The sequence below is a fragment of the Pristiophorus japonicus genome, chromosome 3 (assembly GCF_044704955.1).
Source record: "Pristiophorus japonicus isolate sPriJap1 chromosome 3, sPriJap1.hap1, whole genome shotgun sequence".
NCBI lineage: Eukaryota > Metazoa > Chordata > Chondrichthyes > Pristiophoridae > Pristiophorus > Pristiophorus japonicus.
The window spans coordinates 251,159,200-251,185,792 of NC_091979.1; the positions used below are offsets into that span (position 1 = coordinate 251,159,200).

A 26,593-nucleotide genomic window follows, 5' to 3' on the forward strand; every position below is an offset into this window, starting at 1 on the left:
CCCCCCCACCTCACAACCCCCCCCACCCCCCCCCTCACCCCCCACCACCCTCCTCCCCCCCCCACTCCCCTTCCCCCCCCCCTCCCTCCTCTCCCTCTTCCCCCCCTCCCTCCTCTCCCTCTTCCCCCCCTCCCTCCTCTCCCTCTTCCCCCCCCTCCTCTCCCTCTTCCCCCCCTCCCTCCTCTCCCTCTTCCCTCCTCCCTCCCTCCTCCCTCTTCCCCTCCCTCTCCCTCCCCCTCCCTCTCCTCCTCTCCCTCTTCCCCTCTCCCTCTTCCCCCCCTCTCCCTCTTCCCCCCCTCTCCCTCTTCCCCCCCCCTCCCTCTTCCCCCCCCTCCTCTCTTCCCCCCCCTCCCTCTTCCCTCCCTCTTCCCTCTCTCCCCCCCCCTCCTCTCCCCCCTCCCTCCTCTCCCCCCCTCCCTCCTCTCCCTCTTCCCCCCCCTCCCTCCTCTCCCTCTTCCCCCCCCTCTCCCTCTTCCCCCCCTCCCTCCTCTCCCTCCCCCTCCTTCCTCTTCCCCCCCTCTCCCTCTTCCCCCCCCCCTCCCTCCTCTCCCTCTTCCCCCCCCTCCCTCCTCCCTCTTCCCCCCCCTCCCTCCTCTCCCTCTTCCTCCTCTCCCTCTTCCTCCTCTTCCTCTTCCCCCCTCCCTCGTCCCCCCCCTCCCTCCCCTCCCCCCTCCCTCCCCTCCCTCTTCCCCCCCTCCCTCTTCCCCCCTCCCTCTTCCCCCCTCTCTCTTCCCCCCCCTCCCTCTTCTCCCCCTCCCTCTTCTCCCCCTCCCTCTTCTCCCCCTCCCTCTTCTCCCCCTCCCTCTTCCCCCCCTCCCTCTTCCCCCCCTCCCTCTTCCCCCCCTCCCTCCTCTCCCTCTTCCCCCACCTCCCTCCTCTCCCTCTTCCCCTCTCCCCTCCCCCCCTCCTCTCGCTCTCCCCCCTCCACCCATCCTCTTCCCTCCCCTCTCCCCTCTCCCCTCGCTGTCAGAAACACAGACACAGACAGACAGAGAGACACACACAGACAGACAGAGATAGAGACATTGACAGAAACACACTGGGGGTGGGGGGGTCGTCCCAGCACGCTGTTGGAGGGCTCCCGGTGCTGCAGTCGGTAAGTAAAATGTTTTATTTTTATTTATTTTTTTAAATTATTTTTTATTAATCTTTTTGATTGATTTATTGGTTGATTTATTGATGTATTTATCATTTATTATTGATGATGGCTTTTTATTTGTAAAACTGAAGTGTTTAATATTTGTAAACTTCTCTTTAAACCCCCCCCCCGATTCCCTACGCCTGATTTGTAACCTATGCCTGATTTTCTAAGTGTAGGCAAGGTTTTTCTGAGCGTACAAAAATCTACACTTACTCCATTCTAAGTTAGTTTGGAGTAAGTTTTCACTGCCTAAACTTTCAAGACGGGCGTAAGTGGCCGGACCCGCCCTTTTTGGAAAAAAAAATCTGTGTCAAACTGAGACTGTTCTAACTGACTAGAACTGGAGCAAACTAAATGCCGAGAATTGCAATTTCTAAGATACTCCATTCTAAACCAGTTGCTCCAAAAAAACAGGAGCAACTCAGGCCGAAAGTTGGCCCCTTAAAAACTATCTTTCCATATTTTCCACATAGGTGCATTTACCAGTGCTCTTCCCCGCTCCCACCCCCCCACTCATAATGTCATTGTTTCTGATTGTAACATTCATAATGCCAGGTTCACCTGATTTGTATACACGTAGTATCTTTGTATTAATTATTTTAGTGCCTGCAGCAGAAAATAAATCTTCATTATTCTCTGAAATACGGAAAGTTACATTTATTCCAGTGAGAAAATTATTTAATTCTAGCCTGGAAAGCTGACCACATAGTATAATTGATTTACTAATTAGCTTAGATATGCATGTGTTTGGAATTTGATTGTGCCTTCTGAAAGATTTTTTTTAAATTGCTCGTTGTTGAGTTCTTGCCACTTGGTCTTTTAAACATATTGGGCCCAAGTTTCCACATGATTTGCACCTGATTTTTAGGAGCAACTGGTGGAGAACAGACTATCTTAGAAATCGCAATTCTCCACATTTTTTTTTCTGCAGTTCTAGTCAGGTAGAACAGTTCCACTTTGGAACAGAATTTTTTCTTCAAAAGGGGGCGTGACGGCCACTGACGCCTGATTTGAAAGTTTCCACAGTGAAAACGTACTCCAAACTAAAGTAGAATGGAGCAAGTGAAGATTTTTGTAGAACTGAAAAAACCTGTTCTACACATTAAAAAATCAGGCGCAGGTTACAAATTAGGCGTCCAGAACGAGGTGGGGGTGGGGGAAGGGAAGTCATTAAATTCTACAATCAATCCTTATTTATACTTCTACAAATATTATACAAATAAATCCAACCTGAATAAACATTTATAAGCAAAGAAAAGATTAAATAAACCATCTTCCTACCTGTGTGAAAGTGCTTCAGGCACTGAGAATTCTGCAGTCAGCCTGAGGCGCCCGTTCTTCCCGCGGGGGTGGGGAGGCGCCCGTTCATTCCCGCGGGGGGGGGGGGGAGGGAGGCGCCCGTTCTGCCCGCGGGGGGGAGGGGAGAGGATGCGCCCGTTCTTTCCCGTTGGGGGGGGGGGGGGGGAGGCGCCCGTTCATTCCCGCGGGGGGGGGGGGGGAGGGAGGCGCCCGTTCTGCCCGCGGGGGGGAGGGGAGAGGAGGCGCCCGTTCTTTCCCGTTGGGGGGGGGGGGGGGGGAGGCGCCAGTTCTGCCCGGGGGGGGGAGAGGGGAGAGGAGGCGCCCGTTCTTTCCCGCGAGGGGGGGAGGCGCCCGTTCTTTCCCGGGGGGGGGGGGAGGCACCCGTTCTTTCCCACGGGGGGGGGGGGCACCCGTTCTGCCCGCGGGGGAGGGGAGAGGAGGCGCCCGTTCTTTCCCGCGGGGGTGGGGGGGGGGGCGGAGGCGCCCGTTCTTCCCACGGGAGTGGGGGGGGGTGGGGGAGGAGACAGTGAGAAGGCTGCAAGTGCTGATGTGCTGATGGCAATGTGCTATTATTAAAAAAATGTTCAAAAATTAAACAGGTACAAAGAACTACAAAAATGGCCGAGTGCCAATGTTTTTTTCACACTGAGCATGCGCGAACGCTCCAACGCGCATGCGCAGCGTTGCCGGCAGGAAAAAAACTAATTTAAATAGTACCCGCCCCCTCCCACTTACAAAATCGGCGCGAGTGTAGGCTCCGCCCCCCTGGGCGCCACACCAGGCAGACAAGGAGCTGCAGAATGCTCCAGAATCGAGATTTTTTTTTTTAGGCGCGAAAAACGGGCGCCCAGCTCGGAGGGGCGCCCGTTTTTTATCGTGTGGAAACTTGGGGGCCCATTAAATTTGGGGGAGTTTGTTGATTAAAGGGTCTTCTAGTTTATTAGCACTTGGGTAATAAACCCAAAATAAGCCCACAATGACCTGTCAATTACTGTTTTAGGGGTTTGATACTGCTTGTTTGAAAAGTGTTTAGATTACATTTTTGGTGTAGAATTTATCTCACTTTTTGGGAGTAAAGCAGAATCATGATGAAATACCCATAAACCATTTTTTTGTTAAACCTATTCTGCCCAGTTCAAAACCACAATCATTGTTGTATTGAGCAGCAGACTTGAAATGGCGGTTCAGAGTTAATTTTGTCCTTGTCTTCCCTGTTTCCATATTGAGCCTTCACTATCCCAATCCACTCTTCTGTGACTGCTACACCAGTGTCAGTTCGTCGTCCAGCTGAATGATAGAGGTGGTTGCTGTGAAATATGACTTATTGAGGTTCCGTGTATCACGGTGGCATAGGTGGCAGACTTCACTTCTTGCCATAGTACAGCCCATCTTCTCACTGAAATCTAAAACTGGAGGCCCAGGAACAAATGGTGTACGCTGAATCGATCAAGCTCAGGACTTTGGAAAGGCTACATTGTCAATTTAAAATTGCTTCACCAGATTTGTAATTAACGCCAGATTTAAATTATTCGTTCTCATCCTTCCCTGACTTGTAACTTCAATAAGTTTTTAAAAAAAATGAATTAAGATAACAATTATATCCCTAAATAACTTGTCAGATTTGGAATTAAATCAAGTACTTCCACAGGAGTTTTTCATTGGTGCATAATGTGATTGGTAAGATACTCTTCCCTCCATTAATACATTTGTGCGCTATCAAAATACATGTTTGAAGAAATACGGAATGCACTAAAATAGCAACAAAAAAAACAAGTCATAAAAAGCTCTACAGCACATTAATTTTACTGGTATATTTTTTGAAGGAGTTTCAGATATTTGTCTAATTCACTTGTGTGGACTTCCTTCATGATGATATTTTGTCTATCTTTTTAATGTTTTTTTTCAGTCACATTCCTCTCATTTCCACAAACACTTGTGTTCAGAATTGGGTACATTTTGTATTTTATGTAGTTTACTTAGAATAAAGTCGATTGCTTTTTTTAAAAAAATGATCTGTTTTATAGGTCAGTCACATTGACGTGATCACGGCGGAACAAGCTAAAGACTTTGTGGAAGATGATACGACACATGGATGAAAATGGCAGAACTTGGTTTCCAGTCGATTGAATATAAGTTGTACACTTTTTATCTGCAGATGTGAATTATACAAATCGTGGACATATTCATTGTACTAAACTCTGGGTTGTGACTGTGCATTTTATATGGGCCACTTTAGAGCTATTCTTAATCTTGCCTCTCTGAGGTAGAGCTGAGGTAAGTTTAGTTACAGAATTCATGGCATTTAGGAAGTGACCAATGTAGATCTTTTCCTCCAGGAAATTGTGCTTCTATTATATTTCTCTGTTGCTACGCTTTTTTAAAACAAAAATCTGCTTCAGATATCTTTCACACACAAAGCTGAAGTATGTTCATGGTTTTGTAACGTTCCTAGTTGATGTTTTTACGCTCTTTGTAATTGCCGTTGCAATAAATAGCTTTTCGCTATGTAATTTTATCATTTCCTCTGTTACATTTCATGGTTTTAAAGAGTTGCAATAAAATGTTAGAGCAATATTTTTAAGTGTTTTTTTAAGTTTTTGCTTAGGGTGAGTGCCCCTGTTCTATTGCAGTTTTGTTGCTAACATCTACGAGGTTGCTAGTTGGAGCAGTTTTCACACATGTACTGAACATTAATGTTTGACTGCAACACACAACAATGGGCAGTCAGCTGCGAACCAACGGTGCCAGCCGCTCATTACTCTTACTCTTGGCCACAGACTTTCTATGGAATTTTGCACTGGGACGTACTGTGATTAGAGAATCATTTTGGTGCGTCGCCCTCTGCAGGGGATCTGCGTCCTCTGTGATGAGGGAAAGCGACTGTGTATCTCCTTAACCAATCAGATTGAAGAATTCTTACTGAGGCACGCAGAATCTGAACTGTCAGTTAGAATATTTAATTCAATGCCAAATCATGTGCAGAAAGCGAAATAAAGAGAGGGAAAGAAAGATGGGATTAAGAGATAGACATAAAAGAGGCAAAGAAAGAGTTGTTACATTTTTTAAATCTCCAACTATAATTAAAAACTGATGGATGCAGACTCTATACTTGTAAGCGCTCATTTTCAGTGCCAGAGAGATTGTTTGGCAGTAATCAAGACATAACATGATTAAAAAAATTAACTTGCACTGGAATGGACAAGCTCTAACATTTCCTGGCAAGTTTATCTATCAGATAAGTACAGCAACTTTATGCCGTTTCTAGTGTTACAATGACGAGTGTCACAGCGCGATACTGTTATAGTCTTCTCCTCCTAAGCTGTCCCTCGGAGTTGAGGATGACTTGCTTCCACACTAACATGAGTTCTAAGGTGGCTGATGAGTCCAATTCAGGATCTACAGATTCTGTCACAGGTGGGGCAGGTGGTGGTTGAAGGGACGGGTGGGTGGGGTGCTTGGTTTGTCGACTGCTGTTTGTACTTGACTACCGCGTGCTCCTGTCAAAAAGACTCAAGTGTCTGACGCCTACCTGAATGCTTTTCCACTTAGAGCGGTCTTGGGCTAGGGATTCCCAACAGTCGGTGGGGATGTTACATTTTTTTCATGGAGGCTTTGAGGGTGTCCGTGAAGCGTTTTCTCTGCCCTCCTGGGGCTCACTTGCTGTGACGGAGCTCGAAGTAGAGTGCTTGTTACTGGGCTACTTGTATCAGTCCCTCTGTGGCCCGTTCATTGGAGCTGATTGAGCGTAATCAATGCTTCGATGCATTATAGTTATAGTGACTGTTATAGTGCAGCTTTTGGAGAAGCAGGGCAACTCGGACAGTAACTTCCTGATTTCCACGTTTAACTGCGCGTGTGTGGTCGGTGGAAGTTGCTGTCTGATTTATACTTTAATAACGGTGAGCGCTGATAGCCTCACCGTTCATTTTAATGCAAAATCTTGACCAATATTTTTGGCACATCAGTTCTGGCAGCTTGTCTACAGCTTTTATGCAGGACCTCCCCTTCCTAAATCTTGCACTGCTTCGGTATGTTAAGGATATGAAATGAAATGAAAAAAAGCTTGACTGACTACCTTGTAGGATGGTCTTCATTCTTCAAATGATACTCATCCTCCACAAATTAAAATTGGACCCATTCGTCCAATCACAGCAAATGGTGTCGGCACCATGGGTGGAACTTTCAACTTTGATGGGATAAATGGACGCTAGTGGATCAGCTGCACGTTGTACACCCCACTCGATCAGCCAGAGTGTATAATGGTCGGCCGATCAGCTCGTGCCTGTTTTAAGCCCCACTGAATTAAAAGGTTCTACCCCAACTATCTGCAACCTCAATATGTGTGTGTTCAGCATATTGCTTCAGCAGAACCTATTAAGCTAGGTTATACTCCAATGGTACATGAAGGATGCATATCATTTGGAGAATAAAGAAAGTCCTTCAAGGTAAATATTCAATCTTTCCTAAGCAAGAAATGACCTTACTCCCAGACTGGGAGCAGCCCTGGATTGTTCTGTACATTTTCCTTCATTTGTCTTTTTACTTCATCCCGCAACCCAGATGAAATGGACCATTTGTGCTTGTCCATGCTCTACCATTGACACGAGTTAAGTATTTCTCTCTACTTTTCAATATCTCCATTCTTCCATTTATCTTTCCTCAAATCCAGGTTGGGTTACCTCGTCATAAAGTTAACAGATCAATGGAACCAGGGCAAAAAGTAATGGGGAGTGTATTAGAAGACGCACAATATCCATTTGGTATGCAAAAAGGCCAGCTACAGGAATCAGTAGCAGGTTGCAGACCTACTCTTAAAAATTCAACACTAGCTGAATATAGCAGGCTTCTGAAGAACCCTTCAAATAAGGGTTTATTATGTCTCTGGCAATATGTTTGCTGATCGTAACCTGGCTGTTGAGAGAAGGCCATGGCAAGGCAGAGTAAGACTGTTGCAACAGTGATGTCAAAATGATTGATCGTTCCTGAGCTTTGTGATGACTCTTGATACAGCTACTAATACAGTCCCTGTCACTTTGTGCGATTGTGATTTGCCTGCTACAACGGTGTAACAAAGAATTGATGGTGTGAGGTAGTGGAGAAATAAAAAAACTTCAGATAATTCTGTTCAGACATATGGAGGGTGATTCAGAAACCTGCACTGACAACCAATTAATCTGTCAACTTTGCTGAGATTAAAGCCCTGTGACAGTCGGCCGTCTGTAGGAGGGGGAGTTAAATGGCCCAGGTGCGCTTTCTCATCTTAAGGAATGACATGCTTGCATTGGAGGCTGTTCAGAGAAGGTTCACTAGGTTGATTCTGGAGATGAGGGGGTTGACTTATGAGGATAGCTTGAGTAGGTTGGGTCTATACACACGAGTTCAGAAGAATGAGAGTGATCTTATTGAAACTTAAAAGAAAATGAGGAGGCTCGACAAGGTGGATGCAGAGAGGATATTTCCACTCAGGGGAAACTAAAACTAGGGGACATGGTCTCAGAATAAGGGGCCATCCATTTAAAATGGAGATGGGGAGGAAATTTCTTCTCCCTGAGGGTTGTAAATCTATGGAATTCTCTGCCCCAGAGATCTGTGGAGGCCGGGTCATTGAATATATTTAAGGCGGAGATAAGGGAGTGAAGGGTTATGGGGGACGGGCAGGGAAGTGGAGCTGAGTCCATGATCAAATCAACTATGATCTTATTGAATGACATAGCAGGCTTGAGGGGCCAAATGGCCTATTCCTACTCCTATTTCTTGTATTCTGTTATGTTCTTAAAACAGACGGAATGTGTCATCTCAATTCTGTATTTTTGTTAGATTGTACTTAACCCCAATGACAAAAAACCTCTTTCAAAAGTTTAAAACAGCTGGAATGTGTCCAGCTCAGCAGTCAGTAAGAAGGGCTCACTGAATTGGCAGGAGTTCTGGGGAGGTTAAAACTTCATCACAGGTAATCTCACGGTTCAGACAGCTGCTTGAATGGCCCGAAATAGCCGGCTGGCTTAATACGGTTTAATGGCATCTTTGTAATTGATAACTGTGGCAAATGCTCCATGCCATTTGCCCGATATAGGCAGTTAGGTGTGGATAGTGTAATTGGTAATGCCTGTGCAAATTTAAAAATTGTAAGATTTTTACTAGTCAATATGGAAAAATTATTAAATTGTATTAAAGATAAAATTCAAAGAAAAATAAAACTATCATGTGCTAACCTATTCCCTGGGTGGAGCTGCGGAATACCAAAGGGCAGAAAACACTAGTGGGAGTTGTGTACAGACCACCAAACGGTAGTGGTGAGGTTGGGGACAGCATCAAACAAATTAGGGATGTGTGCAATAAAGGTGCAACAGTTATCATGGGCGACTTTAATCTACATATAGATTGGGCTAATCAAACTGGTAGCAATACAATGGAAGAGGATTTCCTGGAGTGTATTAGGGATGGTTTTCTGGACCAATATGTCGAGGAATTAACCAAAGGGTTGGCCATCCTAGACTGGGTGATGTGTAATGAGAAAGGACTAATTAGCAATCTTGTTTTGCGAGGCCCCTTGGGGAAGAGCGATCATAATATGGTAGAATTCTTTATTAAGATGCAGAGTGACATGGTTAATTCAGAGACTAGGGTCCTGAACTTGAGGAAAGGTAACTTCGATGGTATGAGATGTGAATTGGCTAGAATAGACTGGCAAATGATACTTAAAGGGTTGACGGTGGATCGGCAATGGCAAACATTTAAAGATCACATGGATGAACTTCAACAATTGTACATCCCTGTCTGGAGTAAAAATAAAACTGGGAAAGTGGCTCAACCGTGGCTAACAAGAGAAATTAAGGATCGTGTTAAATCCAAGGAAGAGGCATATAAATTGGCCAGAAAAAGCAGCAAACTTGAGGACTGGGAGAAATTTCTAATTCAGCAGAGGAGGGCAAAGGGTTTAATTAGGAGGGGGAAAATAAGAGTATGAGAGTAAGCTTGCCGGGAACATAAAAACTGACTGCAAAAGCTTCTATAGATATGTGAAGAGAAAAAGATTAGTGAAGACAAACTTAGATCTCTTGCAGTCAGATTCAGGTGAATTTATAATGGGGAACAAAGAAATGGCAGACCAGTTGAACAAATACTTTGGTTCTGTCTTCGCGAAGGAAGACACAAATAACCTTCCGGAAGTACTAGGGGACCGAAGGACTAATGAGAAGGAGGAACTGAAGGTTATCCTTATTAGGCGGGAAATTGTGTTGGGGAAATTGATGGGATTGAAGGCGGATAAATCCCCGGGACCTGATGGTCTGCATCCCAGAGTACTTAAGGAAGTGGCCCTAGAAATAGTGGATGCATTGGTGATCATTTTCCAACAGTCTATCAACTCTGGATCAGTTCATATGGACTGGAGGATAGCTAATATAACACCACTTTTTAAAAATGGAGGGAGAGAGAAAACGGGTAATTATAGACCAGTTAGCCTGACCGCAGTAGTGGGGAAAATGTTGGAATCAATTATTAAAGATGAAATAACAGCGCAGTTGGAAAGCAGTGACAGGATCGGTCCAAGTCAGAATGGATTTATGAAAGGGAAATCATGCTTGACAAACCTTCTGGAATTTTTTGAGGATGTAACTAGTAGAGTGGACAAGGGAGAACCAGTGGATGTGGTGTACTTGGACTTTCAAAAGGCTTTTGACAAGGTCCCACACAAGAGATTGGTGTGCAAAATTAAAGCACATGGTATTGGGGGTAATGTACTGACGTGGATCGAGAACTGGTTGGCAAACAGGAAGCAGAGAGTTGGGATAAACTGGGCCTTTTGAGAATGGCAGGCAGTGACTAGTGGGGTGCCGCACGGCTCAGTGCTGGGACCCCAGCTATTTACAATATATATTAATGATTTGGATGAAGGAATTGAGTGTAATATCTCCAAGTTTGCAGATGACAATAAACTGGGTGGTGGTGTGAGCTGTGAGGAGGACGCTAAGAGGCTGCAGGGTGACTTGGACAGGTTAGGTGAGTGGGCTAATGCATGGCAGATGCAGTATAATGTGGATAAATGTGAGATTATCCACTTTGGGGGCAGAAACACGAAGGCTGAATATTATCTGAATGGCGGCAGATTAGGAAAAGGAGGTGCAATGAGACCTGGGTGTCATGGTACATCAGTCATTGAAAGTTGGCATGCAGGTAAAGCAGGTGTTGAAGAAGGCAAATGGTATGTTGTCCTTAATAGCTGGGGGATTTGAGTATAGGAGCAGAGAAGTCTTACTGCAGTTGTACAGAGCCTTGGTGAGGCCTCACCTGGAATATTGTGTTAAGTTTTGGTCACCTAATCTGAGGAAGGACGTTCTTGCTATTGAGGGAGTGCAGCGAAGGTTCACCAGACTGATTCCCGGGATGGCAGGACTGACATATGAGGAGAGACTGGATCAACTGGGCCTTTATTCACTGGAGTTTAGCAGGATGAGAGGATCTCATAGAAAGATATAAAATTCTGACGGGACTGGACAGGTTAAATGCAGGAAGAATGTTCCCGATGTTGGGGAAGTCCAGAACCACGGGACACAGTCGAAGGATAAGGGGTAAGCCATTTAGGACTGAGATGAGGAGAAACTTCTTCACTGAGAGTTGTTAACCTGTGGAATTCTCTACCGCAGAGAGTTGTTGATGCCAGTTCATTGGATATATTCAAGGGGGAGTTAGATATGGCCCTTGGGTTAAAGGGATCAAGGGGTATGGAGAGAAAGCAGGAAAGGGGTACTGAGGTGAATGATCAGCCATGATCTTATCGAATGGTGGTGCAGGCGCGAAGGGCCGAATGGCCAACTCCTGCACCTATTTTCCATGTTTCTCTCCCCACCTCCTCTCCCACCCCAAATACCAACAACCACTTCAAAAACCTTGTATACCTTGTGAATCGGTGTCTTTATAGGTAGTCATCTATTTTTCCCCACGAGTGAACACATCTTCACTGTTCCTTTGTTTGAATGGATATATTTTAAGTTCTCATACAATCTCAAGAAAGGAGAGAGACGGAAAGCAGGAAACTATAGACCAGTTAGCCTAACATTGGGAAAATGCTGGAGTCCATTATTAAGGAAGTAGTAGCAGGGCATTTAGAAAATCATGATGCAATCAAGCAGAGTCAGCATGAAAGGGAAATCATGTTTGACAAATTTGCTCGAATTCTTTGAGGATGTAACGAGCAGGGTGGTTAAGGGGGAACCAGTGGATGTGGTGTATTTGGATTTACAGGAGGCATTTGATAAAGGTGCTTCATAAAAGGTTTCTACACAAGATAAGAGCTCACGGGGTTGGGGGTAATATAGTCGCATGGATAGAAGATTGGCTAACTAACAGAAAACAGAGTCGGGATAAATGGGTCATTTTCAGGTTGACAATCTGTAACTAGTGGGGTGCCACAGGGATCAGTGCTGGGGCCTCAACTATTTACAATCTCTATTAATGACTTGAATGAAAGGACCGAGTGTAATGTAGCCAAATTTGCTGATGATACAAAGATAGGTGGGAAAGCAAGTTGTGAAGAGGACACAAAGAATCTGCAAAGGGATATAGATAGGTTAAGTGAGTGGGCAAAAATTTGGCAGATGGAGTATAATGTGGGAAAATGTGAGGTTATCCACTTTGGTAGGAAGAATATAAAAACAAATTATTATTTAAATGAAGAGAGACTAAAATGCTGCAGTACAGAGGGATCTGGGGGTCCTTGTGCATGAAACTAATAAAGTTAACATGCAGGTACAGCAAGTAATTAGGAAGGCAAATGGAATGTTGGCCTTTATTGCGAGGGGAGTGGAATATAAAAGTAGGGAAGCCTTGCTATAACTGTATAGGGCGTTGATAAGACCACACCTGGAGTACTGTGTACAGTTTTAATCTCCTTTATTTAAGGACGGATATGCTTGCATTGGAGGCAGTTGAGAGAAGGTTCACGAGGTTGATTCCTGAGATGAAGGGGTTGTCCTATGAAGAAAGGTTGGGCCCATACTCATTGGAGTTTAGAAGAATAAGAGATGATCTTATTGAAAAGTATAAGATTCTGAGGGTGGCGGGGGGATGGATGCAGAGAAGATGTTTCCCCCCGTGGGGGAATCGAGAAGTAGGAGGCATTGTTTAAGAATGAGGGGTCGCACATTTAAAATGGAGATGAGGAATTTCTTAAGATTGTGAATCTTTGGAATTCTCTACCCTAGAGAGCGGTCAAGGTTGGGTCATTGAATATATTTAAGGTAGAGAGACAGATTTTTGAATGATAGGGGAGTTGAGGGTTTTGAGGAGCGGACAGGAAAGTGGAGTTGAGACCAGGATCAGATCAGCCATGATATGGCCTACTCCTGCTCCTATTTCTTGTGTTCTTATGATTCACACAATTCCTGTGCTTTCTGTTTCAGCCAGGCTGTTGGGGAAGTGTAAAGTGGAGTTTTTTCATTGGAGGGAGGAAATCCGGTCAGGTCAACCCACAACTGTCATGCACCTACTAGTGGTCAGTTACAGAGCATACTGCCAGAATCCGAAGAATCAATAACCTATTTGCCCTCTTGGTCTGGGAGGGTTCCTAAATCCAAGTTTTTAATGTGCATGTTTCTCCTCTAATTCAGGTTATTAAAAAGTTGTAATAAATAGGAATTGATTTACCTAGTTGTCCAAACCAAAATGTTGTTTACTAATTGTGCCAAGTGTTTGTGTATTCTATTGCTAAGACTGGCTCGCTGATGAACAAGCAGGTTTAATGTCTGAAAGGAAGCTGTCTCAGACAAGTGGCTGAACTGATGAAAATTTGCCAACATTTGTTTCATGCCTTCTAGGCACAGCTAGTTAATCTCTCATTTCTGTCGCTGCTGTGGCTGTACAAATTAAATTTTGAATACCATCAGCAGGGGTCTTTAGGTGCTTTTATAGAATCATGCATGACAGAAGGAAGCCATTTGACCCATCGTGTTTGTGCTGGCTTTTTGAAAGAGCTATTTAATTAGTCCCACTCCCCTGCTTTTTCCCCATAGGTCTTCAAATTTCTCCTTTTCAAGTACATATCCAATTCCCTTGTGAAAGCTACTATTGAATCTGCTTGAGGTAGTGTATTCCAGATCCGGTGTCCCTGATGACTATGTGTACGGGAAGTGTATCCGCCTCCAGCTCCTGACGGACCGCGTTGAGGAATTGGATCTGAGGGTGGATTCACTCTGGAGCATCCACGATGCTGAGAATGACGTGAGTAGCACGTGTAGTGAGTTGGTCTTACCGCAGGTGAAGGGTCCACAGCCAGCTAGGGAATGGAAGACCAGCAGGAAGAACAGTGCAAGGAAGGTAGTGCAGGGGTCCCCTGCGGTCATCCCCCTGCAAAACAGATACACCGTTTTGAGTACTGTTGAGGGGGATGACTCATTAGGGGAGGGCAGCAGCAGCAGCCAAGTTCATGGCACCGTGGCTGGCTCTGCTGCACAGGAGGGCAGGAAAAAGAGTGGGAGAGCAATAGTGATAGGGGATTCGATTGTAAGGGGAATAGATAGGCGTTTCTGCGGCCGCAACCGAGACTCCAGGATGTTATGTTGCCTCCCTGGTGCAAGGGTAAAGGATGTCTCTGAGCGGGTGCAGGACATTCTGAAAAGGGAGGGTGAACAGCCAGTTGTCGTGGTGCACATTGGTACCAACGATATAGGTAAAAAAAGGGATGAGGTTCGACAAGACGAATTTAAGGAGCTAGGAGCTAAATTAAAATGTAGGACCTCAAAAGTAGTAATCTCAGGATTGCTACCAGTGCCACGTGCTAGTCAGAGTAGGAATCGCAGGATAGCTCAGATGAATACGTGGCTTGAGCAGTGGTGCAGCAGGGAGGGATTCAAATTCCTGGGGCATTGGAACCGGTTCTGGGGGAGGTGGGACCATTACAAACCGGACGGTCTGCACCTAGGCAGGACCGGAACCAATGTCCTAGGGGAGAGTGTTTGCTAGTACTGTTGGGGAGGAGTTAAACTAATATGGCCGGGGGATGGGAACCAATGCAGGGAGACAGAGGGAAATAAAAAGGAGACAAAAGCAAAAGACAGAAAGGAGATGAGTAAAAGTGGAGGGCAGAGAAACCCAAGGCAAAAAACAAAAAGGGCCACTGAATATATAGGGGCTGCAGGAGGGGTCAAAACTAAAAATCATGGTTTAAAAACTAGTATTAAAACACTCTACCTAAATGCACGCAGCATTCGAAATAAAGTAAATGAGTTGATGGCACAAATCATTACAAATGGGTATGATTTGGTGGCCATTACAGAAACGTGGTTGCTGGGTGGCCAAGACTGGGAATTAAACATACAGGGGGTATCTGACGATTTGGAAAGATAGACAAGAAGGGAAAGGAGGTGGGGTAGCTCTGTTAATAAAGGATGATATCAGGGCAGTTGTGAGAGACGATATTGGCTCCAATGAACAAAATGTTGAATCATTGTGAGTGGAGATTATAGATAGTAAGGGGAAAAAGTCACTGGTGGGCGTAGTTTATAGGCCCCCAAATAATAACTTCACGGTGGGGCGCACAATAATCAAGGGAATAATGGAGGCATGTGAAAAAGGAATGGCAGTAATCATGGGGGATTTTAACCTACATATCGATTGGTCAAATCAAATCGCACGGGGTAGCCTGGAGGAGGAATTCATAGAATGCATACGGAATTGTTTCTTAGAACAGTATGTTACAGAACCTACAAGGGAGCAAGCTATCTTAGATCTGGTCCTGTGTAATGAGAGAAGAATAATAAACGATCTCCTAGTAAAAGATCCTCTCGGAATGAATGATCACAGTATGGTTGAATTTGTAATACAGATTGAGGGTGAGGAAGTAGTGTCTCAAACGAGCGTACTATGCTTAAACAAAGGGGACTACAGTGGGATGAGGGCAGAGTTGGCTAAAGTAGACTGGAAACACAGACTAAACGGTGGCACAATTGAGGAACAGTGGAGGACTTTTAAGAAGCTCTTTCATAGTGCTCAACAAAAATATATTCCAGTAAAAAAGAAGGGCGGTAAGAGAAGGGATAACCAGCCGTGGATAACCAAGGAAATAAAGGAGAGTATCAAATTAAAAACCAATGCGTATAAGGTGGCCAAGGTTAGTGGGAAACTAGAAGATTGGGAAAATTTTAAACAACAGCAAAGAATGACTAAGAAAGCAATAAAGAAAGGAAAGATAGATTACGAGGGTAAACTTGCGCAAAACATAAAAACAGATCGTAAAAGCTTTTACAGATATATAAAAAGGAAAAGAATGACTAAAGTAAATGTTGGTCCCTTAGAAGATGAGAAGGGGGATTTAATTATGGGAAATGTGGAAATGGCTGAGACCTTAAACAATTATTTTGCTTCGGTTTTCACAGAGGAAGACACAAAAACCATGCCAAAAATTGCTGGTCACAGGAATGTGGGGAGGACCTTGAGACAATCACTATCACTAGGGGGGTAGTGCTGGACAGGCTATAATGGGACTCAAGGTAGACAAGTCCCCTGGTCCTGATGAAATGCATCCCAGGGTATTAAAAGAGATGGCGGAAGTTATAGCAGATGCATTCGTTATAATCTACCAAAATTCTCTGGACTCTGGGGAGGTAGCAGCAGATTGGAAAGCAGTTAATGTAACGCCTCTGTTTAAAAAAAAAAGGGGCAGACAAAAGGCAGGTAACTATAGGCTGGTTAGTTGAACATCTGTAGTGGGGAAAATTCTTGAAACTATCATTGAGGAAGAAATAGCGGGACATCTAGATAGGAATAGTGCAATCAAGCAGACGCAACATGGATTCATGAAGGGGAAATCATGTTTAACTAATTTACTGGAATTCTTTGAGGCTATAACGAGCATGGTGGATAGAGGTGTACCGATGGATGTGGTGTATTTAGATTTCCAAAAGGCATTCGATAAGGTGCCACACAAAAGGTTACTGCAGAAGATAAAGGTTCGCGGAGTCAGAGGAAATGTATTAGCATGGATAGAGAATTGGCTGGCTAATGGAAAGCAGAGAGTCGGGATAAATGGGTCCTTTTCAGGTTGGAAATCGGTGTTAGTGGTGTTGCCACAAGGATCGGTGCTGGGACCACAACTGTTTACAATATATATAGATGACCTGGAAGAGGGGACAGAGTGTAGTGTAACAAAATTTGCAGATGACACAAAGATTAGTGGGAAAGCGGGTTGTGTAGAGGATACAGAGAGGCTGCAAAGAGATTTAGATAGGTTAAGCGAATGGGCTAAGGTTTGGCAGATGGAATACAATGTCGGAAAGTGTGAGGTCATCCACCTTGGGGAAAAAAAACAGTAAAAGGGAATAATATTTGAATGGGGAGAAATTACAACATGCAGCGGTGCAGAGGGACCTGAGGGTCCTTGTGCATGAATCCCAAAAAGTTAGTTTGCAGGTGCAGCAGGTAATCAGGAAGGCGAATGGAATGTTGGCCTTCATTGCGAGAGGGATAGAGTACAAAAGCAGGGAGGTCCTGCTGCAACTGTATAGGGTATTGGTGAGGCCGCACCTAGAGTACTGCGTGCAGTTTTGGTCACCTTACTTAAGGAAGGATATACTAGCTTTGGAGGGGGTACAGAGATGATTCACTAGGCTGATTCCAGAGATGAGGGGGTTACCTTATGATGATAGATTGAGTAGACTGGGTCTTTACTCATTGGAGTTCAGAAGGATGAGGGGTGATCTTATAGAAACATTTAAAATAATGAAAGGGATAGACAAGATAGAGGCAGAGAGGTTGTTTCCACTGGTCGGGGAGACTAGAACTAGGGGGCACAGCCTCAAAATACAGGGGAGCCAATTTAAAACCGAGTTGAGAAGGAATTTCTTCTCCCAGAGGGTTGTGAATCTGTGGAATTCTCTGCCCAAGGAAGCAGTTGAGGCTAGCTCATTGAATGTTTTCAAATCACAGATAGATTTTTAACCAATAAGGGAATTAAGGGTTATGGGGAACGGGCGGGTAAGTGGAGCTGAGTCCACGGCCAGATCAGCCATGATCTTGTTGAATGGAGGAGCAGGCTCGAGGGGCTAGATGGCCTACTCCTGTTCCTAATTCTTATGTTCTTATGTTCTCACACTTGCTGCATTAAAAAAAATCTTCTCATTTGCCCCCTCCCCCCCTATTTTTTAATATCTCCCCCAGGATCTTAAATCTGTGTCCTGGTTACTGACACTTCTGCCAGTGGCAACAGTTTGTCCCTATCGAAACCCCTCAGAATTTTGAATGCCTCTATTAAATCTTCCCATAACCTCCTCTTCTCTAAGAAAAACAATCCCAGGTTCTCCAGCCGCTCCACAAAACTGAAGTCCCTCATCCCGGAACCATGCTGGTAAACCTTCGCTGCACCCTTTCCAAGGCCATGAGATACTTTTTAAAATGTGGTGCCCAGAATTGGACATACTACTGTCGCTGAAACCTAACCAGTGATTTATTAAAGTTTACCATTACACCCTTGCTTTTATATTCTATGCCTCTTACATATTTATTTTTCCAATTTACTTCCTTCTCATAAAGATGTCGACTCATCTGGTAGATTCATTGATGCTGAAAGGTGATCTACCCCAGTTGTCATTTTTCATTTACGATTGTGAGTGTTGCTGGCTATTCGATCGTCAGCCTAGACCCACGCATCTTTGCTATTCAGTGACTACTACTGGAAAGTAATCAGGAGCAGCAGTGCTGGCTCATAATGGAAAAAAAAAATGAGTCAGCACTGTTGCTCTTGATTGCTATCCAGTGACTGCTGCTGGAAAATATGGGTACGCGGCCTGTTCTAGCACACCAACTGGTAGCCTGGCAGAGATAAGCTACTCTGCTGGGCCTCAGGTCCTTCTTGATCAATCTGGCCACTGTGGGGAGCTTGCTCACTCATTCGTATCAATAGTGTCTTCTCATTCATCAGTTTCGGGCTCTTTCTGAAGGAAATCATTTTATTCAGCACTTTTGTTTTTATCTTGGGAGAGAAGTTTAGAAACACCTCTTCACGCAAAGAGTAGTAGAGGTGTGGAATATTCTCTCACAAATAGCCCAAATCCTAATTTGCTTGAATTTTGCTAGACAAGAGTAAAAAAAGGATATGCAGCTAAAGTGCATGGATGGAGTTAAGATAAATCTCATTGAATGGTGGAACAGGCTCAAAGGGTTGAATGGCCTACTCATGTTCCTACGCGTTCAGCATATAATTTACAAATTTCTCCATCGAGTGAAATGGGAATTTATTACATATGGTAATTTATACAAGGATTCAAAGGGATCGCGCTGAATAAGTCTACAGTACCTCATTGCTAAAAGTGCCAGGCTCAATGGGGATAAAAAAATACTTTGGCCACTCTTAATGAAATTTTATTCCTCTCTACGATGTCCATAGACCATCTGTTATCATTAATTGAGAAGATGAGGACAACAACAGCTTGGCTTCTGGCAAGACCACTCTTCAGCCAACCACAGTGTGCATCAAAACAAACCAGAGTGACCCACTCTCTGATTCTCCTTCCTTGTGTAACGGCATCTAGCCTCGGCTGAGATAGCACATTTTCCATATGTGCAATTGAAAAGAGCCAGAGGTGAGATGAGACCTTTTTTTAACGCAACGTTATAATCTGGAATGCATTGCCTGAAAGGGTGGTGGAAGCAGATTTAACAGTCATTTTCAAAAGGGAATTGGCAAAATACTTGAAGGGGAGAAAATTGTATAGCCATGGGGAAAGAGCATGAGAAGGTGTCTAATTGGTTAGCTCTTTCAAAGCTCTTTCAAATAATTCAATGAAGTCAAAACATATGTCCCTCCATTGTTAGATCATCAATACACTGGACCACTTTGTTGCCTGGTGATGTGGTTTTAACATTCTGAGAATTTTATAACTGCAGATAAGATTCTTCAGCTACGGCCGAGTGTACAATTCACTTGTTCAGAAAATTATCATAAAGGCATAGACATCTTTTAGAAAAAAATTCCTAATTAGTGTTCTCATATTTTTCTTTGTGCACAGTATAAGCACAATTTCTAATTTAAAAACATTGTAAATGAAACTTAAACATCTCAAAATTGAAACTTTGAGCATTCATTGAGTCATGTTATTTTCCTCTATATAATATATAGCTGTGAAGATTCTACAGTATCTTCTGTACTGAATTTAGTAAATTAAAAAACATTTTTCTAGTCTTTCATAACTAAAGCCTCTTCACCGTGGTATTGCCTCAATGAATCGCTGTACCTTCTCCGTGGCTTTGACGTTCTTCCTCAAGTAAGTTGGACACAATCTTCTAACTGCGGCTTAACCGATGATTTGTATAGGTTCAGCTTTACTTCTCTGCACCCAGCTCTGCTCCAGCTGAAATAAACAAATACCAGGGCTAATTTCGAGGGTATATGCCCCGAGCCCAAAGAACACCTGAAAGATGACCGACCCGATGTTGGGTCAGGCCAATTGTCAGAGTGTCGCTGGTGGCTGTTAGGCCCCTTCTATATATAAATGAGGGAGGGGCCTGATGTTTGTTTTAAGCTCCTTCTGGGAAATTGGGTAGCGATGAGCGGAGCTTGGGATTCTTCCACGCCTGAAGTAATTCCCACGTAGCTAGTAGGAGCAGGAGTTCTCCCCCGGCTTCATGGTACTTCTGATGGCCACCTCTTCCCGGGACTTGCTGAAAATTCATCTTTTTTAAATGGCGAAGCCGCCCGTCGTAGTAAAACTATTGCCGGCAGCTCACCCAAATAATATTAATGAGGCCCAACCCCAAGCTCGGGCCAGCCTCAGGTTCCCGGTTGGGATGCCCATTTCAGGCCCAGAAACAGGACAATGAATTTCCAACCCCCATGCCCCCACCCCACCCCCCAACCTCCCCTCCCCCAGGGATTCCATTGAGACATCAGGATAGCTTAAATCCTTTGAAATACGGAATCAGACGGTCGTGCAGCGGTGGAAATGACAGACCTCATTCCATCATTCAGCCTAGTGTTGCTACGTGAATTTTTGCAAATCTATGCAAGACAATTTTATGGACTTTAAATGATGTTTAATAAGTTGTAATTGCATCATGTTCCTTGCGGTAATTAGGAAATGATTCACAGATTGATTCACCAGTGTGCTGAAAAAGACGATGCCATCATTTCTAGTTTTAAATTGCAATGGTGACGATCAGAACAGGTTCCGGTACAGGATGGATGCTGCTGATTGTACAGGGTGCTAATTAGGTTTTAGAAACCATACCCAAGGCACTATTTCTATTTAACTTGTGTCACATATTAAAATGAGTTTATTTATTAGACTTATAAGCAAGAATACTTTTTTTGTGATTTGACCATGGATGTTTCTGCTTGCTGGTAAAAACTTAGACTTACCTTTAGATAATGTTTCTACTTGTGGGGAAGAGCATAACTAGAGGCCATCAATATAAGATAGTCACCAAGAAATCCAATCGGGAATTCAGAAGTAACTTCTTTACCCAGAGAGTGCTGAGAATGTGGAACTTGCTACCACAGGGACTGGTTGAGGCGAATAGTATAGGTGTGTTTAAAGGGAAGACCAGATAAGCATATGAAGGAGAAGGGAATAGAGGGCTATGGTGATAGATGAGGAAAGGCGGGAGAAAGCCCCTCCCCACCTGCGGCCATGTTTCCCTCCAGGTCCTTTACCACCCCGTGTTTTAACACCACCTGCCCGTTTTGGTCCCCGCAGACCAAGACGATGCTGGCGTGCAGTGGACGACGGCAAGACTTCCTGCCGTGGTGGAGGTGTTGGAGTGGAAGACAAAGCTGGCTGTTCGTCTTCCGAGTCAAGAGGAAGTGTATCCTCTGTATTCGCTTGAGTGCTCGGGGTTGTACTGAGACCCAACACGACACCTTGGGGTGTAGCGCTGTGTCCAGCCAGCAGCGCATGCTGAAGGGCATTGGTTGCAGCGGTATGTTCTCGCATCCCCTCCAGGGTCTGCCGTGCTAACTCCACTTGTATAGCAGATACCTGGGAAAAGTTAGATGAGAACTGATTGAACCCTTGGAGAAGCTCGCGACCTATCACCACCGTCTCCGAGCACAGGAAGATCAGGCCCTCCAACTGACCGTCCGAGGTAGGCGATTGCTGACCTCGCTGACCCGGCCTCCGTGGGGGTCGGCGTGCACAATATGATGCACCTTGGTGTTGCCGGCTGCACACCGCTTGGTCCCAGTGCCTCTTCTATCTCCAGTGAGATGACTGCAGGTTCATCCCCCCCCCTCCACAGCTGTCTGCTACTGCTGCTGGTGCTCCTCCTCTTTCTCCACGAGCTCAGTGGTGTTGATGAAGTTGTCCAACTCGTCCTCCTTCTCCTGCTCTTCAGCAGGAGTTAGTGCAGGTGCTGGTTGCATCTCGACCAGCCTCTCAGGATGACCTTAAAAAACACACATGACCTTATTACAGAGCTTATTAGAACATAACGGTGCACATTAACGAGAGGCGTTACATATCAATACATTTCACTATCCCAGAAAGCTGTAGCGGCTGCATCCCCTGCTTCTTATGCACAAAGGCTGCATGCATGACATGACATGACATCATTCGTATATTGCATTATAATTATAGGATATTACATTACTCACGAGACGTATAGCTGGGCTCCGCCAGACCACGGGCGGTGGCCGAACGGGTTTCTTGGCCCACGAGCGCGGTTGCACGCTCCTCCAGGTCCGTCAGCGGTTGAAGCTGAGCAGAGCCCCCCCTCCACGGTGCACCTCTGCTCAGCCCTATTGATTGATATCTTCTGCAAACGAGAAAAGAGTATAGCATAAGCTAATGGACTAGGTAAGTGTCATAGAAACATAGAAAATAGGTGCAGGAGTAGGCCATTTGGCCCTTTGAGCCTGCACCACCATTCAGTAAGATAATGGCTGATCATTCCCTCAGTACCCCTTTCCTCCATACCCCTTGATCCCTTTAGCCGTAAGGGCCATATCTAACTCCCTCTTGAATATGTCCAATGAACTGGCATCAACAACTCTCTGCAGCAGGGAACTCCACAGGTTAACAACTCCCTGAGTGAAGAAGTTTCTCCTCATCCCAGTCCTAAATGGCCTACCCCTTATCCTAAGTCTATGTCCCCTGGTTCTGGACTTCCTCAACATCGGGAACATTCTTCCCGCATCTAACCTGTCCAGTCCCGTCAGAATCTTATATGTTTCTATGATCCTCTCATCCTTCTAAACTCCAGTGAATAAAGGCCCAGTTGATCCAGTCTCTCCTCATATGACAGTCCAGTCATCCCTGGAATCAGTCTGGTGAACCTTCGCTGCACTCCCTCAATAGCAAGAACGTCCTTCCTCAGATTAGGAGACCAAAACTGAACACAATATTCCAGGTGAGGCCTCACTAAGACCCTGTACAACTGCAGTAAGACCTCCCTGCTCCTATACTCAAATCCCCTAGCTATGAAGGCCAACATTTGCCGCCTTCACCGCCTGCTGTACCTGCATGCCAACTTTCAATGACTGACATACCATGACACCCAGGTCTCGTTGCACCTCCCCTTTTCCTAATCTGCCGCCATTCAGATAATATTCTGCCTTCGTGTTTTTGCCCCCAAAATTGTTAACCTCACATTTATCCACATTATACTGCATCTGCCATGCATTTGCCCACTCATCTAACCTGTCCAAGTCACCCTGCAGCCTCTTAGCGTCCTCCTCACAGCTCACACCACCATCCAGTTTCGTGTCATCTGCAAACTTGGAGATATTACACTCAATTCCTTCATCTAAATCGTTAATGTATATTGTAAAGAGCTGGGGTCCCAGCACTGAGCTCTGCGGCACTCCACTCGTCACTGCCTGCCATTCTGAAAAGGACCTGTTTATCCCGACTCTCTGCTTCCTGTCTGCCAACTAGTTCTCTATCCACATCAGTACATTACCCTAATTCCATGCGCTTTGATTTTGCACACCAATCTCTTGTGTGGGACCTTGTCAAAAGCCTTTTGAAAGTCCAAATACACCACATCCACTGGTTCTCCCTTGTCCACTCTGCTAGTTACATCCTCAAAAAATTCCAGAAGATTTGTCAAGCATGATTTCCCTTTCATAAATCCATGCTGACTTGGACTGATTCTGTCACTGCTTTCCAAATGCGCTGCTATTTCATCTTTAATAATTGATTCCAACATTTTCCGCACTACTGATGTCAGGCTAACCGGTCTATAATTACCCGTTTTCTCTCTCCCTCCTTTCAGTTCCTCCTTCTCACTAGACCCACTGTCCCCTAGTACATTTGGAAGGTTATTTGTGTCTTCCTTTATGAAGACAGAACTGAAGTATTTGTTCAATTGGTCTGTCATTTCTTTGTTCCCCATTATAAATTCATCTGAATCCAACTGCAAGGGACCTATGTTTGTCTTCGCTAATCTTTTACTCTTCACATATTTATAGAAGCTTTTGCAGTCAGTTTTTATGTTCCCGGCAAGCTTCTTCTCATACTCTATTTTCCCCCTCTTAATTAAACCCTTAGTCCTCCTCTGTGGAATTCTAAATTTGTCCCAGTCCTCAGGTTTGTTGCTTTTTTTTAGCCAATTTATATGCCTCTTCCTTGGAGTCACAACAGTTTAAAATGTTACATGCTACATCTTGACACATATACATCTCTCTATACTGCAGCAGCCAGAGTAAAGCTCCCTCCACACTCCCAGGGCAGCTGTAGCATGGGGTTACATACAGGGTAAAGCTCCCTCCACACTGTCCCATACATAGTCCCACGTTCAGAGTCCTGTCCGGATCTTAACATGTAGTTAATGTAAAACATTTATGAATAAACAAATTAAATTCAATACATGAGATTCGTTATTATAATTAAAATTTGCATCAGTACAATATAAAATGCAACTTTCTCTTGCTGCAGCTACCAAGCTGTTCCAGCGTTTACAGCACTGGTCCGACCCCCTCGCCTCATGGGATGCGGAGGACACCACCGCAGCGATCTCCGCCCAAATTTTTCTATAAACTCGGGGTGGGGGTTTCCCGTGCGCACCCGAGTCAGTTTGCCCCACTGGGAATGGACCTCGTTGACTAGGGCCTCATTGGCCTTGTCACTAAAGGGCTTTGCCCTCTTTCTCTCCCCCTCAGCATCATGATGCAAATCTGACATTATTTAAAACATTTTGAAATATTGCAAAGTGTTTACAAAAAATTATTTAAATATTGCAAAGTGTTTACAATTAAAGCACTTATTTAAACTCTTTCACAATTAAAGCATTTATTTAAACTCTTTCTCTGTCACTGCCTTCCTCCTCTCTGTCCTCTCTCTCTCTCTCTCTCTCTGTCTGTCCCTCCCTGTGTCTTCTGCGCATATGTGGATCACCCTGACCTCCTGAAACGCAGGAAAACCAGTCAAGTAAAAAAAACAATCGCATGCGCAGCAGGCCGTTGCTAGGGAAGCTTTGGCCTTCCACATCGCTGGCCGTTTGATGGGTGTCACATCGCCGACCTTTCACATCGCCCATTTCACATCACTGGCCTATCGCCGAGTGGAAAATCAATATCCAAAAAGTGGGCTATGTCCCAGCGATCAGTAAGGCTAAGACATCGTACATCGCTGATCCATTGCCCATTTTTTGAATGATAGACAGCAAAGTGGAAAGTCTAGCCCCATATTACTTAGTTATTTTGACATGCGCAGCACTCACATTCAGTTTACACTTGATGAATATGAAATAAAGTTCCCATTTTGGGTGTTAGTTGTTTGGAGTTCCATAATGTACATTAATTGTAAGTGGATGCAAACCAGTATGCAAAAATCACTTGTCCTTAAGAAAGAACTTTCCTCAGGGAGCCCGTTCACAGTGCTGGTAATTCTTCAATAAAATCTGGGTGTTAGTCATCATCATCATAGGCAGTCCCTCAGAATCGAGGAAGACTTGCTTCCACTCTTAACATGAGTTCTTAGTTGGCTGTACAGTCCAATACGAGAACCACAGTCTCTGCCACAGGTTAGTAAGGCACCTCTGTTATGCAGTCCCTTGGAGTCGTGGATAACTTGTGTTAAGTTCAGAATAACTCCATGAGACTGTGTTGTAAGCTCAAACCATTGTGACCTTGGTCTCTTTAATCTAACTCCAAAGTGAGGCAGCAGCATGGTGGATTGCCTTTTATACCTGCTTGCCCCAGGGTGCACAGGTAAACCTTAGGTCTCCCACAGGTGTGCCCCCTAGTGGCAAGTCTTACACATTGGTGAGGTTTGCTGACATAATAACTTGCTTCCACACTAATATGAGTTCTCAGGTGACTGATGAGTCCAATACGGGACCTACACTCTCTGTCACAGGTGGGGCAGATGGTGCTTGGAGGGACAGGTGGGTGGGGTGTTTGGGTTGTCGTACGCACCTTCTGCTAATTCTTGGCTTCTGCGTGCTCCCGGCGAAGAGACTCATGGTGTTCGCGCCTTCCCAGATGCTTCTCCATTTTGAGCGGTCTTGGGCCAGGGATTCCCAGGTGTCAGTGGGGATGTTGCACTTTTTTGAGGAGGCTACATTCCCTCTGCTGCATTCTCTTCTATTTTGTTTCCTCTAATCCCAACAGAAACCTACTCCAGGGTCATTGATTTTAGAAAAAAAAGTTAAAGGTTTCAGTTCACTTAGACTCTCAGGAAAAAAAAATCCAGTTGAACCAGGGAGTTAACACTTAGCAGTCTGTTTTGAAACCAATGTATATCAAGGTGTGTTGTGCAGATGCCCATCATCATCATCATCATAGGCAGTTCCTCGAATCGAGGATGACTTGCTTCCACGTCAAAAAGTTCACAGGTGTTTCAATGAAGGACCTAAAATTCCAGGTCCCGAACTAAATCTTGAATGGTGGAAGATGCCTGTGCGTGGAGTTTTTTAACGTGTGGTGGCTGTTGCACATCAGCCACCACACGGGCTTGACAGAGCTAGGTCTTGGTCCAGTGGCGAGGATTAACCAAGACTGAAGACCAGATCTGCTGCACGGACCTAGTGTGCACACATATCGCAGTGTGGGCTGGCCCATGCTACCCCTGGGCCCTCGGCTCTTCTGGGCCCCGAACTCACACCTCTCCTGGGCCCCGATCACGTCCCTCTACAATCTCTCGCCCCTCTTTCGCCTCGACCTCGCCGCTCCTGCTGTACCTGCCCATGCTCTAATCACCGACCTGGACCTTGGTGATGTCCCTC

The 26,593-nt window shown here is 44.9% G+C and overlaps 1 protein-coding gene across 2 annotated transcripts in view; it reads left to right on the forward strand.

The window, feature by feature from the left end:
- Positions 1-5,014, forward strand: part of smc3 (structural maintenance of chromosomes 3) — a 134,167-nt gene extending 129,153 nt beyond the window's left edge. For both annotated transcript variants that reach the window (XM_070876534.1, XM_070876535.1), the window contains one exon: positions 4,465-5,014. In XM_070876534.1, coding sequence (XP_070732635.1) covers positions 4,465-4,536 — 72 coding nt within the window. In that variant the 3' untranslated portion in view covers positions 4,537-5,014. The remainder of the gene's footprint in view (positions 1-4,464) is intronic.
- Positions 5,015-26,593: the final 21,579 nt, after the last annotated feature.